Source organism: Notamacropus eugenii, chromosome 2 (genome assembly GCF_028372415.1).
Source record: "Notamacropus eugenii isolate mMacEug1 chromosome 2, mMacEug1.pri_v2, whole genome shotgun sequence".
Lineage (NCBI taxonomy): Eukaryota > Metazoa > Chordata > Mammalia > Diprotodontia > Macropodidae > Notamacropus > Notamacropus eugenii.
In genome coordinates, this window is record NC_092873.1 from 114,982,029 (window position 1) to 115,001,464 (window position 19,436).

The following is a 19,436-nucleotide window of genomic DNA, read 5'->3' on the forward strand; positions in this document are numbered from 1 at the left end:
ACTGGCTTCATGGTTTAGCTATGACTCTCCCTCACTCAAAACAAAGTCAAGTGTAAGTCATGTCATTATTTCTTCGATGGCATGGTCTTCTTCAGCAATGAAGGATAAACACACACAATGACTCTCCTCTAGAATAAAGCTATGTAGGAGGGTGAAAACTGGTAACATTTGAGTAGAAGACAATAAAAGCTGTAGTTTGGGCAAATACTTCTAACAGTCAAAATACATGCTCTGGGGATGGGGGTGGGTGGGTAGAGAGTGTGCACAGAGTTCTGGGAATGGGGAGATGACAAGACACAGGGTCTAGCAGCTGCCTAAGTATTCATAAGATGATGCCACCATCTCTTAGAAGGAGTTTAAGATGTGACTTCTGAAACATAGGGTTGATAAGAAAACAAATATAAGCCAAATTTTAGAAATTCTCATAAAATTGGTCCATGAGATACAACACCAGAGCATTCATGGTTTGCCCTGTTGACCAGAAAAGCATCTACATAGAGAGAAGGTTCAGGTCAATCCAAGTTAAATACTGGAGTATCCTTATTGGATATCCTTTCCATGCTATGGCTAGGCAATCCTTCTTTGATGTTATTATGTGTGGCTCAAGTTGTAGCTTCAAACAGGGCAGTATGTCAAACTGTTATGTCATGAATATCTGTTTTTCTGGGAATCTTTTGTGACTGCTAACTCCTAAACTGTTTTGGAAGCATGATACAGAAAAGAGTACAGCAATGAGTAGATCTGATCAATGACTATTTTCTATATACTGGCCTTAGATCAACGTAAGGGATCCTTCTTGTATGAATTCAATTCTCATCACTAGGAAAGCTTGCTCAGAAATTGGCACCTTCCTGACAAGTCAAGTCATAAAGCAAATTGAGAAATGGGTGCTGATAGGTATGGTTAGGGTTTGTCGGCATTGTAGATACTACCCAAGAGTCATTTGTAACAAAGTCAGACACAGATGTAGTAATTGCAATTCTTTTATTCTAAAAGCTGATTGATATTTGGAAAGTTACAGAAAAGGTCATAATGACAAAGTGGAAGTGCATATTAGAATTAATTTTTCATCTGGGAGAGAAGCAACTTGCATAGAGAGTAATAAACTCTTTTTGTATTTTGTTCTTTGAAAACAGAGTTTTCGTAGTTAGCTCAGGACCATGATGGTTGTGATCTCAGGAACTTAGAATGATGCATATTGATGAATTGTAAACACAATTTCAATCCATTGATTTTTGCAAAGAACACCATTATAAAAAACATAAAAAACAAGTTATCCTTGTTTATGCTCTTTTTAACATTACTAACATAAGAATTTAAAGCTAGGAAAGAAAGATGGTTTTTCAATTGTTTTGATTTTTTTTTTTTAATTTCAGCAAGTCAGTTTAAGACATCATTAATAGGATATGTGTAAATCCTAAATGATTTGATGCCCGGGATCAAGTGACACATTAATTTCTGAAACTAATTAGAAATAGTATCTTACGTATTCACAGTAAGCATGTTATAATTTTTCAAATAATCATTGCTGGTATTGCTGTGTTCCAATTATCTCTACTGATGGAAGCAAATTTCCAATCAGAAGTTTAATAGATTTTATTGGTGCATTCACAGGAAGCCTTACAACTTTGCTTGACAGTTGGATGATTGCAGGTAACTTGCTTTTTTAAATCAGGGCAGTTTGAATAAGCGTCAACATATGGACATGGATTAGCTGAAATAAAGCAAATATTGAAAAATTTTCAGTTTCATTCTCCTTCCCAGTAAAAGCTATACCAACTCCATACTATAATGTAACAGATAACTAATTCAGCGAGAAATAATTTTGGCAGAACATTTGGTGCTGTAAGGTACAGAATATCTAAACCATGACTAGAGGGCCACACACATCCCTTCATTTCCATCCTTCAGCTGAATCAAGCATAGAGTACATGCCTTATAAAAGGCATTGATATTGTGACTAAAGCAACACATTAACTTTTGCAAAATTCAAGGCAACGTTGTTATTACAACATGGGATTTGATTTTCTTCCATGTAATATGTGGACTAGGCATGGATAATTTGACATCTTCTTGTAGGCCATGATCATATGCATAAATGTTAGCTGATAGTCTGCCTTTATTGAATTTTAGTTTTGAAAATGCCCAGAAAATTAACTGACTATGTCTCTTAATTCACATGGTATAACATTATTTTTCATTGTAACTTGATCGTCAAGGTGTAGATACACTGAACTGAAATACTGAAATCATTTAGAGCAGTTTGAGTCAACTGTTCAAATGAACCATCTGTGATTGGTCATAATTAAGTGGTTTCAAATGATATATAACCTCTCAAAAATAAAAAAAAAATTGAAATTATTTTTGAATTCCCATGCTAAGTAAATTAATTCCCTCCAACTTACTGCATAATTTGTTGCTACAGGAGTTTGGGCACTTGGCACATGACGTTCCTATTTCATAAGGGGAATTTTCTCTAGGCTGAATATTGCCACTGGAATATAAAAGAAGAGATAAGACATTTAAGTTATTTTTTGACCTTGTTCTCAAATATTTTCTTTTACAATATGTTGCCACAATTGGTTATCAGTTATACAGCTATTTAATTAACTTTTCCAAAAAGTTACTTCTAAAGTAACCAAATTTTGGCAAAGAGTAAGGGAACAGAGAGAATTGGGAAAAGGGATTGACTTTGATCCCTTTGGGAAAGAGTAAAATGAAAGCTGCCAAAAGGACAAGACACCAGAGACTCTACCTTTCCAATTCATATTCTATGACAACCTTGGATGGGTGAGAGGAAAGGAGTTTTGGAGAGGTAGATTTCTCTACATACGGAAGTCACTCTCACAGTACCTCCTTCAACCCTGGTGGTTGAGCTGGCAGTTTGTTGGTGTGGGTATTGGAGAAAGTAAACTAAGCTGTGATACACAGAGGCGAAGTGGCATATTGATGAGTTCAGACTTCTAGGGACCATCTGAGAGTTTTTCTTCTTCTCTCTAGCAGCTAAAGGGATTTAGATCAAAGCCCCTAGTTCTGAAATCAAGAATGGAATAAATCTTTTCCTGACTACTACAGTTATATGTATATATGTGTTTGTATCAGGTGGTTTGAGTTAACATCTAGATTGTTGGAGATATCATTCAAATTGATATGTATATATGTATGTATATGTATATACATACATATATACATACACATGATAGATAGATAGATAGATAGATAGATAGATAGATTGATAGATAGATAGATAGATAGATAGATAGATTGATAGATAGATAGATAGATAGATATAGTTATGTGTCCGTATTGTACTTCCCCTAAGATCAGTGAGGACAGGGACCTTATCTATGGGTATCTTGGTATATATCGGTAACTTGGTATCTCTCCTGACCACTGAACTGTGAGTATTACACAAACTTGGTTTATAGTAAATATCTGTTGTAATGATGAGAATATTTAACATTTGGAAAACAGTCATTTCAAGGAAACACTTAAGTCAGGGGTGGGGAACCTGCAGCCTGGAGGCCACATGTGACCTTCTAGATTCTTGGGTGTGGCTTTTTGACTAAATCCAAGTTTTACAGGACAAATCCTTTTATGAAGGGGATTTCTCCTGTGAAGTTTGGATTTGCTCAAAGAGCCACACTGGAGGACCTAGAGGGCCACATGTGGCCTTTAGGCTGCTGATTACCCACCCCTGACCTAATCAAAAATAAAAACGGTATGTACTCATTAACTTCCTTGACTATGCTTCCTTAATGGGGATGAAGGTAAGGCAATAACGCATTCCATTGCAGCATGTATTTCATAAGGTGACATCTTTCATTGCAGTGACAAAATTTCTTTGAAAATAACCAGAAATTCATGGTTACAGACTCAGTTGGCTCCACTTCAATAGCAGTTTTCAACAGAGGAGTTTCTTTAGTTCTGGAGAATAAAATGAAATCTTCTGAAGAGTCAAGAGGGCAGAATCTATATATCTTTTATTAAACCTCAGAATTTGGAGGGTTCTTATTGAGTATCCAGTACAAATCATACCTGAAAAAAATCCCCACTGTTTCACCATGTTTGGTGAGGTGCAATTAAATCTTCCTTTGAAGTTTTCCGTTGAGAAGGCGATTACTATGTTCCAAAGCAGCTCATTTTAGTTTGGGATAACACTGCTACTTAAGATAATTTTTTTTCTTGTGTTGACTGTAGATATATTACTTTTGTCAATCATTGTGCCTGATCCTACTACTATCCAGGGAATACTAGAATAAGTCTGATCCCTTTCCCATATGATAGTTTATAAAATACTTGAATAAGCTATCATGTACCCCAAATATCTCTTCAAAGTGACAACCCTGGTTGTTTCAACCAATCCTCATTTAGTATGGGCTAAAAATCCTTCACCATCCTAGTCCCCTTCCTTGGGATATTTGCCAGGTTACCAATATCCTTCCTAAAATGTGGTGCCTATAACTTGACAAACGTGCCCAGATATTATCTGTCTAGTCAGTCAATAAATACTTATTAAGGAACTACCATGTACTAAGTGCTATGACAAATTCCGTAGACACAAAGAAAGGTAAATGATAGCCCCTTATCTCAATGAGCCCTCAAGGGGTCCAGTGTGGCATACACTGTGTGTGAACAGGATATATGCAGCATAAATTGGAAATGATCAGCAGAGGAAAGGAAATAGCACTAAACGTGATTAATACAGGCTTACTGTAGAAGATGGGATTTTAGTTGAGACTTATAGTAACCCAAGGAAGCCAAGATACAGAGATGGTGGGGCAGAACTTTCAAGTGAACATGGAATAGTCACTGAAAATGCCTGGAGTGTTTTATTTGAGGAATAGTCTACTGCTATGTGAATGTAGAATTGTAAGGTGTAAGAAGACTAGAATAGTGGTGGTGGGAGCAGGTTATGAAAGACTTTGAATACTAAACAGGCAATTTTATATTTGGCCTTGAGGATGATACAGAGCCACTGAAGTCTATTGGACAGGTGAATGATATGGTCAGATTTGCACAATAGGAAGATGACTGACAACTGAGTGGAGGATAAGCTGGCATGCAAAGTGATTGAGGCCAGGGAAACAAACAGCAGGCTATTGCAGTATTTCATGAATGAGATCATACACCAGTATGGTGACAATTCTTAGAGGAGACTAGTAGATAATACTGAAGTACTTCGTTATTCTTGAAAGTTATACTTTTAATGCAATCCAAGATGGCATTCACTCTTGGCTGACACACATACTGCTGATTCATGTTGAACCTGAAGTCAGCTAACCATCCCCTACTCATGATCTTTTTTAGACAAATTGCTGTGAAAACATGTCGAACTCAACTTGTACCATGAAGCTGATTTTTTTTCACACAAGTGTATAACTTTACATTTATCCTTATTTATTATTCAGTTAATAAATTTAGCTTATGTTCTATATTCTGTTAAAACATTTTTGTGTCCTTAGTCTGTCATTCCAAGGATGAACTACCTCTCTCACCTTCGTGCTACCTGAAAATTTGATGAGCATGTATTATATACAAAAAATGCTAAAATATGAACATAATTCAGTAGACATTCATAGGGTATTCATGGCAGATATCTGTGGATGTCAATATCAAACCATTAATGACTATTCCTTGAGTCCACACATTTTCTAGAGGTTAGTTTAGTAAGACATATGCCAATCTCTACAAAAATTCGTAGTGGCATTATAGAACATTTCATGTCACTCTATCTAAAATCTCCCACAAGGTGGGGGATGTGACTGCATGAACAAGAAAATGAGTTCTAACAAACCTTAATTCCTACGGCAGGCTATAGAATACAGGGAGTTTCGTGAACATTTGTATTTTCAAAATATGGCTTGAATTTACCACCTAATTTTTAATCTTTTATTTAGTATTTTATTTTTTCCAGTTACTTGGAAAAGTGATTTTTAGCATTTATTTTTTTTTAATTTTGAGTTTTAAATTCTCTCTCTCTTCCCTCACCACACCTCTCATTGAGTAGGCAAGCAATTTGAAATAGATTAAACATGTATAGTCATGCAAAACACATGTTGATATTAGTCATGTTATAAAGTTCACGTTGAACCTGAAGTCAGGTTCATACCTCCCTCCCAGAAAAGCAAAGTAAAAAAAAGTAGGTATCTAACTGTACTCACACACTGTACATTCTTTTTCTTTCAGGATGGACAGCATTTTCATCATAAGTCCTTCAGAGTTCTTGGATCATTGTATTGTAAGAATAGCTAAGTCATTCAGAGTTAATCATCTTACAATAGTACTGTTATTGTGTAGAGTATTCTCTTTATTCCACTCATTTCACTTTGCATCAATTCATGTAAGTCTTAGAAGATTTTTCTTAGAGCATTCTGCTCATCAAATGTTATTGCACAATGGTATCCCATTACAGCCATATACTACAACTTATTCAGCCAATTAATGGACATCTCCTCATTTTCCAATTCTTTGCCACCAGAAAAGAGCTGTTACATACACACACACACACACCCACACACACACACACGTATATATTTGTAAATATAGGTCCTTTTTTCTTGTTCAAAATCTCTTTTTGCATACATACAACACAGTGGTATTGCTTGGTCAAAGGATGTGCTTGGTTTTATAGCCTTTTGGCCATTGTTCTAAGTTGCTTTACATGATGGTTGAATCTGTTCAGAACTTTACCAACAGTACACTAATGTTTTAATTTTCCTACACCCCCTCCAAAATTTGTCATTTTCCTTTTCTGTCCTATTAGTTAATCTAATAAGTATGAGATGGTATCTCTGAGCTGTTTAACTTGCATATCTATAATCAATAGTGATTTGTAGCTTATTCTTCATGTTCCCATAGATTGTTTTAATTACTTCATCTGAAAACTGATTAGTCATATCTTTTGATCACTTATCAATTGGGGGATGGCTCTTATGTTTATACATTTGACTCAGTTCTCTATACATTTGAGAAATGAGATCTTTATCAGATAAACCTTCTTCAAATTTTTTTTCTGAGTTATGATTGCTAATTGCATTTCTTCCCATCCTATTTCCCCTTATTTTCTATTCTCTCTCTTTTCACCTCATACTACCTCAAAAGTGTTTTGCTATGATAAGAAGAGGTAATTTTCAGACAAAGAAATCAAAGCTATCTGTAGTCCCATGAAAAATGATTTAAAACAGTATTGATTAGACATTAATCATAGTCATAATCTGATATATCTTAAAACAGCTCTGAGGTACCATCTCAGATATATCAGATTGGCTAACATGATGAAAAGGTGAAATGTTGGATACTGGAGGGAATGTCAGAAAACTAAGACACTAATGCACTGTTGGTGTAGTTGTAAACTGATCCAACAATTATGGAGGATAATTTGGAACTATGGCCAAAGGTCTCTGCAACTGTACATACCCTTTGATCTAGCAATATCACTGCTAGGTCTATATGCCAAAGACATTCTCACTCCCCCCCCCCCCCAAAAAAAAAGACAAATAGAACTGTTTCTACAAAAACATTTATAGCCCCTCTTTTTGTGTTGGTTAAGAATTGGAAATCAAAAGGATACCCACCAATTGAGGAATAACTAAACTAGCTGTGGTACATGATTATAATGGAATATTAATATGCTATTAAAATGACAAGCAGGAATACTTCAGAAAAAAACCTGGAAAGACTTGCATGAACTGGCATATTGTAAAGTGAACCATACTAGAAAAATGTTGTATATGGTAACAGCAATAATGTACAATGAAGAATTGTGAATGACTTAACTATTCTCAGCAGTACAATGATTTAAGGTATTCCCAAAGGACTAATGATGGAGCATATTATCTGTCTCTAGAAAAAGAAATGATATTATTTGCATACAGACTCAAGCATGCTATTTTTCACTTTCTTTCTTTTTCTTTTATTCAAGTCTCCTTGCACAAAATGACTAAAATGGAAACATTCTACATGATTTACCATGTTTAGCCTATATATGACTATCTACTATCTCAGGGAAGGGGGATGGGAGAGAAAGAGAGAGAAGGGATCCAATTTGGAACTCAAAATTTTCAAAAATGTTGAAATTGTTTTTATGTGTAATTGGGGGAAAATAAAATATATATTAAAAAAAAGAAAAAAAAAGTGTTTTCTTCTGACTACCACCTCCCTTAATCTGCATTCCCTCCTATCACCTGTTTCCCCTTCTCTTATCTCCATCCCCTCTTACTTGCCTTTAAGTTATGATAGATTTCTATACCCAATTGAGTGTGTGTGTGTGTGAATGTGTGTGTGTGTGTGTGTGTGTGCATGTTGTTCCATCTTTGAGTCAATTCTGATTCAAGTTTTCCCTGACATTTCTCCTAGCTTCTCTTCCACTGTAGAAGTTTTTTCTGGCCTCTTTTATGTAAGATAATTTACCCTATTCTACCTATCCCTTTCCCTTTCTCCCAGTGCACTCCTCTTTCTTACATTTTAATTTCATTTTTTTAGATATCATCCCTTTATATTCAACTCACACCTATATTTCTCTGTGTGTGTATGTATATATATATATATATATATATATATATATATATATATATATATATATATATATATATGTATGTATATATACCTATATTCCTTTTAACTCACCTAATAATGAGGAAGTTCTCCTGAGTTACAAGTTAGCCAGTCAATGAGAGCCAGAGTGATTTGGATTTAAGGCACAGTTCCTAAGAAGTATATCTAGCCCATAAATCCCATATTATCTTGTGAAGTTTAAGCAATCAAATTTACATTCCTTTGGGCAAGGACAAGAAAGTGAGGCTGATGACCTTGTTTCTTCCTGACTGCTGGCAGTATTTTCTTTTTGACCTGGGAGCTATGGAATTTGACTATAATATTTCTGGAAGTTTTCATTTTTCAAACCTTTACCTCGTTCCTTAAAACTTCCACAATTATTCTCCTTCCTACCTTCTCAGTTGAAAACCTTGCCTTGTATTTCATTGAAAACATTTTGTGGTCATTCATCCTTTCCCTTCCATTGTTCATGTCACTTCAGTCAAATGTCTTCTACCATTATCTCCTTCATGTATTTTTTTCAAATGGAGAGAATTCTTTTCTCCTTGTCAAGACGATCCTCTATAGACATAACTGATCGCATTCCATCTTATATCCTATTGCAAACTGACTGTCTTTTATTCCTACTCTCCTATTAATCTTCAATCTCTCCCCATCTACAGATTGCTTCCCCATTTTCCACAAATATGCCCATGTCTCTTCCACTCTCACTTGACTCATTCATCTTCACTACTTATCATCCTATATGTTTTCTCTTTTGTTTGGTCTAACCTCCTTGAAAATATTGTCTACAATTGGTGTTTCCACTTCCATTTCCTTCACTCTCTTCTTAAACTATTTTAAGGCTTTCAGTCTTAGCATTCAACAAAAATATTCTGTTCCAAGATATCTAATGATTTCTTACTTTCCAAATCTTATTGCCTTTTTTCAGTCCTCATCTTTCTTGACCTCCTAGTGGCCTCTGACACTATCGATCTCCCTCTTTTCCTTCATAATGGGTTTTTTCTAGGTTTTCATGACATTGCTGTCTTTCAGTTCTGATTGCTCTTTTTCTGTCTCCTTTGTTAATCCTTCCTTCATCTAAGTCACATCTGATAATGTCTCCCAAGGCTCCATCCTGGGCCCTCTTTTCTTATTCCTCTCTATTATTTTTCTTGGTGATCTTACCAACTTCCATGATTCCAATGGTTATAGCTATTTTGACAACTCTATGATCTGCTTGTCCAGCCCTAATGTTTCTCCCAGTCTCCATTCTCACATCTCTAAGCATCTATTGCTGTTCATGATTTCAGGCATGTCTGTTGACTCTGTGACTCTATTTGGGGTTTTCTTGGCAGAGAGTCAAAGTAGTTTGTCATTTCCTTCTTCAGCTCATTTTACAGATGAGAAACTGAGGCAAATAATGTTGAGTGATTTGCCCAGGGTTACATAGCTAGTAAGTGTCTGAGGCCAGATTTGAACTCAGGAAGATGTCTTCTTGACTCTACGCCTGGCATGCGATCCACTGTACCACTTAACTGCCCCTAAGGGCCTATTAGAGATCTCAAAATGGATGTCCCCAAAACATTAAAATCAGCATGTCCCAAAATGAACTGGATATCTTTCCCTTCAAACTTTTCCCTCTTCTTAGCTTCCCTATTGCTCTTTTTAATTAATTTAATTTAAATTTATCTTCAGCTCCAAATTCTCTCCCTCTCTCAGCCACCCAAGAATGCAAGAAATACAAAACTAATTACACATATAAAGTTATGCAAAACAAATTTCAGCATTAATTCAACTTCTGAAAAAAAAGCAAGAAAAATAAAGAGAAAAATATATATTCAGTTTGCATATTGACTTTATCGGTTTACTAACTGAAGGTAGATAGCATTTTTTATTATGTGTCTTTTGGAATTGTAGTGGGTCATCATTGTGTTGATTAGGGTTACAAAGTCAAACAAGCAATCATTCAATAAACCTTTATTAAACACCTAAAATGTAAGACTCACTGTGCTAAGGCAGTCTCTGCCCTCAAGGAGATTATAATCTAATGGGAGAGATAACTTGCAAACAGATACAAAGAAAGTAATATATACAGGACAAATAGGAAAGAATTAACAGAGGAAAATGACTGGAATTAAGAGGGATGGAGGAAGGTTTTTTGTTTTTGGAGGAAGGTATGATTTTAGGTGGGATTTAAAGAAAGCCACGTAGGTCAGTAGTCAGAGTAGCTGCTAGACAATCATACTGTAGCTCTCTTATCAATTCATGATCCCACTCTCCACAGTGGCTCTTCCAAACATTTTCACTTCTCCTCAAAACTTCCAAGTCTCCCTCTCCCCTCTACCCTCTTAAGCTGAAGATGTGGCCTCATATTTTACAGTAAAAAACTGAGTTCATTCATAATGAACTTCCTCATTCCTCTTCCTTATCTTTTATCACTCAGGTGCCTTCTACCACTGTCTCCTCCTTTACTCCCATCTCACATGATGAGGATGCCTTATTCCTTGCCAAGGCTAGCTTCTATTTTATCAAGTGACTCCATTCTATCCTATCTCTTCCAATATATGATGGGTATTGTAATCATCTCTTCTCTTTCTTTTATTTTCCATCTCTCCCTCTCTATTGGCTCATTTCCTATTGCCTACAAATATGCTTGTCTCTTCCCTATCATTCATTTATTCATTCAATAAATATTTATTAAATACCCACTTTGTGCCAGGTGTTGTGCTAAATGTAGGGGATACAAAAAGAGGCAAAAGACAACCCCTGCCCTCAAGGATGTTACAATCTAGAGGGGAAATCAACATGCAGATATAAAGCAAATAGTGGACATGATAAATAAGAAATGATTAAAAGAGGGAAAACATCAGAATTAAGAGGGATTTGGGGAACCTTCCTGTAAAAGGTGGGATTTTAATTGGGATTTAAAGGAGGCCAATGAGATCAGTAGTTGGAGTGGAGGAGGGAGAGCATTCTAGCCATGAGGGGGCAGCCCGAGAAAATGCCCAGAGATGAGAGATGTTGTGTCTTCTTTGAGGAACAACCAGAAGACCAGTGACTGAGTAAAAGAGTATATATTGGAAAGTAAAATGTTAGAAGACTAGAAAGGTAAGAAGAGGCTATGTTATAAAGGACTTTGGATACCAAGCAGATCATTTTGTATTTGCTCCTGGAAGCAATCAGAAGCCATTGGAGATTACTGAATGAGGAGTGACATTATTGGGCATGCATTTTAGAAGAATCACTCTAGTGACTGAAGGAAAAATGTATTAAAATGGGGAGAGACTTGAGGCAAGCAGACCCACCAGCAGGATATAGCAATAATCTACACATAAAGTGATGAGGGTCTGCACAAGAATGGTGGTTGTGTCAGAGAAGAGAAGAGTGGGTATGGGGTGGTATTTGAGACATGTTGCAAAGATGAAATCTACTGTCCTTGGCAACAATTTGGGTATAAGGATGTTTGATAGTGAAGAATCCATTATGGCTCCTAGTTTGAAAACCTGAGGGACTATGGGATGATGATGTTGCTCTCTAAAATAGTAGGGAAATTAGGAAAGGGGAGGTCTAAATTCTCTGTTAAACTACTAAAGCGATTTTCTTAAAGCACATATTATCCCCTTCTCCAACTCAATGAATGCCAGTAGCTTTCTGTTGCCTCCAGGAGCAAATACAGAGTGCTTTGTTTGATATTCAAAGCCCTTCATAATCCAGTACCCTCTGGCCTTTCTAATTGCCTTACACCTCTTCTCCCCAGTGTATACTTTTTGATACAGTGATGCTGGGCTCCTCGTTATTCCATAAACAAGACTATCTTTTGACTCTGGACATTTTTTTCTGACCATCTCCTGCGCCTGGAATACTCTTCCTCCTTTTCTTTGATTGCTTTAAGTCCCACATAAAATCATTCCTGCTACAGGAAAACTTCCTCAATCCTTCTTAATTTTGATGACTGTTTTGTCTCTTTCTTTGTATCCATAGCACTACTCAACATAGTGCTTGGCACATATTAGTCTTTTAATCGATGTTTATTGATTGATTATTTGCTTTGATGGAGTGATTGGGTGCATGTGTTTGGACCCCAATTCTAAAATCACATTTCTCTTTAAAAGTCACATTTCTCCTTAGCCTCAAAACACTCTCCTAGGCCGTTTCTCCCCAGCCCAAGGACAGCCTGTCCCAGCAACAACAGCTTTCTCTCTTCCTGCTACAGCAACCAGCTGCACCTGTAGAATTTATTAGTCTGAACCAGCTGTGTACTAACTGAACAGGCTGTGCACTTGATCATAATGACATTTGCTACTCACTGACCAATCATATGTATCCTAGACTTAGACATACGTATACTCCTTTACATTTATCTTGTCAAACAAGACATTGATGAGAGCAGCCTGGTATTCCTGAGCCAGCTCTGACTGCTGGTTGAATTAGTGACATTTCAGGCCTAAAACCACACCTCCACGTAGCCCTGCCTTGGACTTTTTCCAGATGAACTCTGGGTAAAAAAATCTGCACAGTAGATACTAAAAGTGCATGTTCCTTTAAGAATGACCAGTCCTTAACCACTCCCTAATCCCACCTTGCATCACCATGTTAGCATATTTGACATGTTTCCTATAGACTATCCTATATAAACCTTACCTCTACCCCTTTTAGGTTACAGGTTCCCTAAGAACTCTTGCTAGCTGAAAAGCGTAATTAATCTTTACCTTGATTTCAACAATGCTTGAGTCTGTGAATTCCTTCCAGGTGGCCTGCCCCTGGTACCCTGGTTTTTGTGGAGGTCTCACCACCACCCCCTTCCAGCCCTCATCAGATTGACTTGGTAACTCTGGTCAACACAATGATAACCCAAAACAATTCCAAAGGGCACATATGAAAGATGCTATCCACTTCCAGTTAGTGCCCTGATAAACTCAGTATGAAGTATCCCTAGTGCTTAGTGCAGTACACGGCATGCAGAGGCACTTAATAAATACTAGTTTACTAATTGCTTCTAGATTATAACTCATATTTGGATACTATTTTGCGGTTAACAAGGCACTTTCATCACAACCCAGGGAGGTGAACGATGACATTGTTACTTGACCCATTTAATAGATATAGAAACTGAGAGTTTGAGAGGTGATGTAGTGTTCCAATGGCCATGTAAAGAGTTAGGATGGGAATCAGAACTTTTCTTCTTACTTAGAACTCAGGTGTCTTTCTAATATACTATATTGTTTCATTCATATGAAAAAGAGTTACCATTCAAAAGAGTTAAATTGGAACCTTTTGAAATTTTTCTAAAGTTCATTTCTATACTTATGGGTACTTTCCTCTCATTTGTTACAACTCAAGTTAATGTTACTTTTTTCTTCAAATGTTATTGTTTTTACTTACGTAGGGCAGTAATGGCAAACATAAAAGTATTTGTAAGAAGCCTTAGGACATTGAGCACATCCACATCCAACCTCATAAGTTGAATACCACATCACCTAGAACGTAAAAAACAAATTACATAAAAATATTTTATAAGTATGAACTCTCCCATGCCAAATAATGTTTCCAGATTGCAAGAATCCATAATTATTAAAGGCAGCAAAAAAAGAGGAGAGAAATCAGTTCATAATTGAAATATATCCACATTTATATCCATTTTTATGGATCTTGGATAACAAATCCCTATCAGAAAAGTTTGCTATATGAAGCTTCCCCATTAGACTATTTTACCTTCCATTTAATACTTGTAGTTATTAAATGTATTTGTTATTGAATTTTGCTAACTAAAAAAATTTCATTGAGCTTCAATCCCTAGACTTAATTACTAGACTGGTTTTAAATAAACTTATTTCAGATCATTTTATTTTTTAACAAATACCATTTTAGAAAATTCTTCTTGGTACTGTGTTGTAAAGTGATTGCAAAGTTTTTCTATAGTGCAAAATTAATAAAGAAAAGAGAAAAAGAAAAGTGAGTTTCCATGATGAGAGGGAAATTCTACCTCAAAAAGAAATCCTCAAGGAGAGAGGAAATTCAGGATTTACTAAAAATCAATCCATCACCTTTGGTGAAGAAATCTGAAAATTCCTCTGAAAACCTTCGACTAGAGGTATGTTCAAACATTATTGTAGGTGTCCGCATTCACAAAGAGATCCAAAGTGACCTTTCACTAGGACTACTAGAATAGCTGAAAAATGTATCACTGATCTTTAAAAAGTTACTAAGAGGCATAAAAATTCTAGGGAGAAAATATTCATCCTGCTCACATCATCTTTTTTATTTACAGTGGACACAATAATACCACAGTTATCAGTACATAAGCACTTAATCATGTAAAACTTATCTCAAACTGATTTATATGACTTGTAAAGAAAACATTCTAGAAAACTAAAGATATTCTGAAAAAAAAAGAAGAAAAGAAAGCTCTCATTTCTCTACAGTGGATCCCTGAAAAAATTTACAGATGGACATTCTGGACAGTTAATAGACCATTGGGAGAAATATTCCTCTAGCCAGAATGATGATCTCAAATCTGCAAATTAGAATACAACAAGCACATAAGATCCCAAATGTTGAGTATTGGATTGTAAGGTCAAATGTCCCAGCACTGTATCCAGGGACATCTGTTTTGGCAGGATATGATTTACATTGTTTAGTGAACTTTAGGTTGGATAGAAAAGAAATAAGAAAAATCTCTATTGGAATATGTATGAAAATCCCTAAATATCATTTTCGATAGACATTACCTAAATCAGGATTAGCAACAAATTGCTAATTAGCAAATGTATTGACGGGAACGATAGATTCTAATTATCAAGGAGAAATTGTGACATCCAAAAATTTAGGGCAAGTATTCATACAGTTTTGTAAAAATGATAAAATAGTTCAAGGGATTATTATTCCTTGTGAAACAATACCCCTAGTGGAAACTGGCCTTCCTTGTGAAATAACTAGCAGAAGAACTGAAGGATTGGGTTCTACTGATAGAATAAAATTGGGAGCTAATGTATGGGTAAAATGGAAGCCAGACAATGTTCCAAAGGCTGCGGAAATTATAGCACATGGGAAGGATAATACAGTAACTGTTGTTTATTCAGGAGAAGATGTTTAACAAATTGTACCCTTAACTCATATACTCTACTCTGAATGAGGCCTTAATAGTGGGTTCATGGACTTCAGAAGTATGACTGACCCTATATCTACCCTGCTTCTGGTTACTGTCTCCTCATTTCTTTTTGGTTTTTTGTATGTTAAACTTCTTTGCTAGATTTGTTTTCTGCAGGCTTAGTACTCTCCACCTGTAGATGCCTGATTGATTAAGCTGGATGTTACCTCTTGTCCATGACAGTGATAAGTCACCCCTGGACCAAGCTCCATATGCCAGCTAAAGAGCTGACACCTTGAATAGGAACTCTTGGGGCAGGGACAGTTCTATATCCAAAATCAGCAAGAAGTAACTATGGAATAAGGGACTTTCACCCCTTACTCCAAGATTTTGGGCATCATTCATTTGAGGGGGGAATGATGGTGTTCTTGTGCTCAAGCCCTATCCTAAGATATTGTTTTATGTGCTAATTTTTTGTGATCCCTGTTATAGTGTTGTAAAGGTCTGTTGACACAGTTGTCTACGATATTGTTGTATATGCTTATTTTCTGTTATCCTTATTGTAATTCTCTTGATAACAGTTGCCCCACCAACCTATGTAATGGATACAAAAGATCTTGGGGCTGAATGTAATAGTAATTTAAATGGTAAGATCTTTCCCATTCATTAATAGGCCCATGTGACCTGCTTAAATCACATGGAAGCTTAAGTCACATAGGGTGGGAAGAACTTGCTGAATGGGTGAAACAGTAATGGAGCAGAGCTGAGAGAAAGTTGGTTACGCTGGTCAGAATTGGGAAGGATGCAGGCAAACAGGCATAGCTAGGCTTAAGAGTGTTTGTTTGTGGGAAGGCCCTAGAGGCAGGGATGGGGAGAAAAGGCTTGGAAATGCCTTTGTCCTGAGCAGAGCTAATGAGTATTAACTTATTGATTACTGTGATAGATTTGGCTTTCTGGTATTGTGATTTGACTTTCTGGTGTCTAAATAAATGTTTATCTTTTGCCTTCTACATGAAAAGTCTGTTATACTTTGTGATTCAGAACCATGCTGGTATATTCATAGTTGGCCTTGGTGCTGTGAATATTGCCTGGGAATTACAATCATTTTCTTACTTTGTATCTCTTTCAACTAGTTCTTCATCTAATTCATGTATAAATATTGAATATTTATTTCATCCTTAGGAATCTTCCTTTGATAATTCCAATCCCCTCAAGCTATTACTCCAACTCTGTTCTTAAAAACTTAAGTTAAAAAACAACCTACATTTTAGTTCTGTCAATTACTCATCTTCCACTCAATCTGATATCTCAAAATCAAATCTCCAATAGAAACACTCAATCAGAATTACTCTCTCCACAGTTAATAGTGAATCTTTTAAAAAATGCTTTATTTGTATATTTTGTTTCCATGACCTTTATTACTAAACAGATCCCTCCCTCTTCCCCTACTCAGCAATTGTCATACACACACACCTGTGTGTGTGATATGTCAGATATATACATATAAATTAGTTGACAGATAACTAACAGATAAACTGAAACTGGTATTACATGGAGTTTTTTTCATAACCAAAGTTTATTACCTCTCCAAAGAAGGGAGACCCTATGTTTTTATGAATGAAACAATTTCAGTTGTTAAAAATAAGGAACTAAATTTTATGATCTCAGTAAAAATATTTTTGGGGGGAGGAGATCATCACATATTACATTTTAAGATGAGGTTAACAAACTTTACATTAATAGGTCTGACAAAAGTGTATAAGGCTTACATTATTCTCATTATGAAAAATGACTGTGATAGTTTCAAAAATGATGTAAAAAAGAAAGAAAAATTCAATAAACTTGATTAAGTTGAGAGATTTATATCTGGAAGTATAAACTTAAAACTTATCTAATTCAATCCTTTCATTTTTATAAGTGAGGAAACTAAGGCCCAGAGATGTTAATTGACTCATCTAGGGTCATATAGAAAGTAAATGGTAGAGGCAAGGTTCAAACTTAAGTCTTTAGAATTTGTTGTACTATACTATTGTAGACAACTGAAAATAATCAATTTTCCAAATGATTTCTGTTCTTTACCTGGGTATAATGTCCAACTGCTTGATCTGAAGTTGATCCTTTTCCAAATTCAAAATGTTTATATTCATCATGCCAAGCTTCAATAGCTTTTGTCCATGGGAGTGGGGCAGATGACATGAAGAGATTTTCACCACATAGTCTCCCTGAGAAGAAAGTGAACCATTTATGATGGCAAAATAATATTTGTAACACAGTTTGAATAGCCTCTTCAATAAATATAGATTATTTCCCCATATCTTTGAGGCAACAAAGTCTTAAGGTATCGAAATTTTAATTTTTTTTTGGAGAAATGATTTCTTTTTAAGTTGTAGGGTGAAAGAGAAGAATAGAAAGAAATAAGATGAGGAGAATTGATATTTTGAGAAATGTTTCACTTTCATAGTGATGAGAAACATGAAAAAATCTGGGAAAAAGAGATTGTGATTGATATCTCCAGAAAACTGAAAAGTGGGATTGTATTGTCTTGAAAACAGCAATTATAATGATGAGTAGAAAAGACCAGAGCTATGATTTTTCTCACAATGAATATTTTGTAAATATGCTGTTAATATACTGCTAAAAGTACAAGCAATATCATTGAGTATTCAAGCCTAAGAGATTGGATATTGGAATGGCTTTGCTATCATGTCTCTTTCTATCTGTCTGTCTCTCTGTCTGTCTTTCTGTCTGTCTGTTTGTCTCTCTTTCTCTCTCTCTCTCTCTCTCTATATATATATGTATATATACACACACACACACACACACCACACGCATATATATTTATATATATATACACATGTATGTATACTGTATATGTGATATATACATACATTGCATGTACTGCATTTTTATTATATATTAACTTTTAGAAGACAACTTCCCTCACTTTCCAAATGAAATGTAATCTTCAACGGGAAGCCTTCTCCAACCCTTCTTATTTCCAGTGCCTTCCCTCTGTTAATTGTTTTCTATTTATCGTGCATATAGCTTGCTTTCTATACATCTGTTTGTGCATTTTCTCTCCTATCAGACTATAAGTTCATTGATGGCAAGACTCTCTTTTCCCTCTTTTTGTACCCCCAGCACTTAGCACAATGCCTGGCATATAGTAGGCATTTAATTGATGTTTATTGATTGATTGATATCTATATAAAATATATTTAGATCTATCTTAAGATCTAAATGTTTATGTAGATTTTTTAAAAATCTAGATCTATAGCTAAATATAGATAGACCTATATATGTGTGTGTATGTATGTGTATATATATGTATATATATGTATGCATGTTTATATGTATAGATAAAACTATCTCCCTCTATATCTAAGAAGAGAGTGTTAGAGATCAGGAGGGATAGGCAGTGAAAAGTGAGCAAAAATTTTGAGAGAAAAGTTTTTCTGATTTATTAAATTATTAATATTTCTATTAATAATATAATTTGAGGTTGGTTTTCAGAGCCAGTATTTAATAAGAGAGATGATATAGTTTTAGTAATTAATGTGAAAATTTGGTCAAACTCTTTTGAATACCTTAGAACCTGAGGTGAAAATGAATTTAAAAAATAGATATTCAGTAAAAAGAAATCAGTGTGGGATGATCATCTAACCTTGTCTACATATAATTAATGTTGGCAACCCAGATATCTTCAAATTCAAAGGGATCAAACCCAGAGGTAAAATAATATAGTAGCAAATTATTCAAACAATCTAAGTCACCAAATGTCTGGTCAAAGTCTCCCTATTAGACAAAAACT

General features: G+C 35.4%; 1 protein-coding gene across 3 annotated transcripts in view; it reads right to left on the reverse strand.

Moving 5' to 3' along the window:
- Nucleotides 1-967: 967 nt before the first annotated feature.
- LOC140526297 (cysteine-rich secretory protein 3-like) overlaps nt 968-19,436 on the reverse strand; it is a 56,900-nt gene continuing 38,431 nt past the window's right edge. For 2 of the 3 annotated variants that reach the window (XM_072642424.1, XM_072642422.1), the window contains exons 6-9: nt 17,705-17,847; nt 13,921-14,015; nt 2,406-2,494; nt 1,511-1,714 (exon numbers count right to left, since the gene is read on the reverse strand). In XM_072642424.1, the coding sequence (XP_072498525.1) occupies nt 1,587-1,714; nt 2,406-2,494; nt 13,921-14,015; nt 17,705-17,847 (455 nt within the window). In that variant the 3' untranslated portion in view covers nt 1,511-1,586. Of the gene's footprint in view, nt 1,715-2,405; nt 2,495-13,920; nt 14,016-17,704; nt 17,848-19,436 lie in introns of all 3 variants that reach the window. The other variant, XM_072642423.1, reaches the window with a different exon arrangement.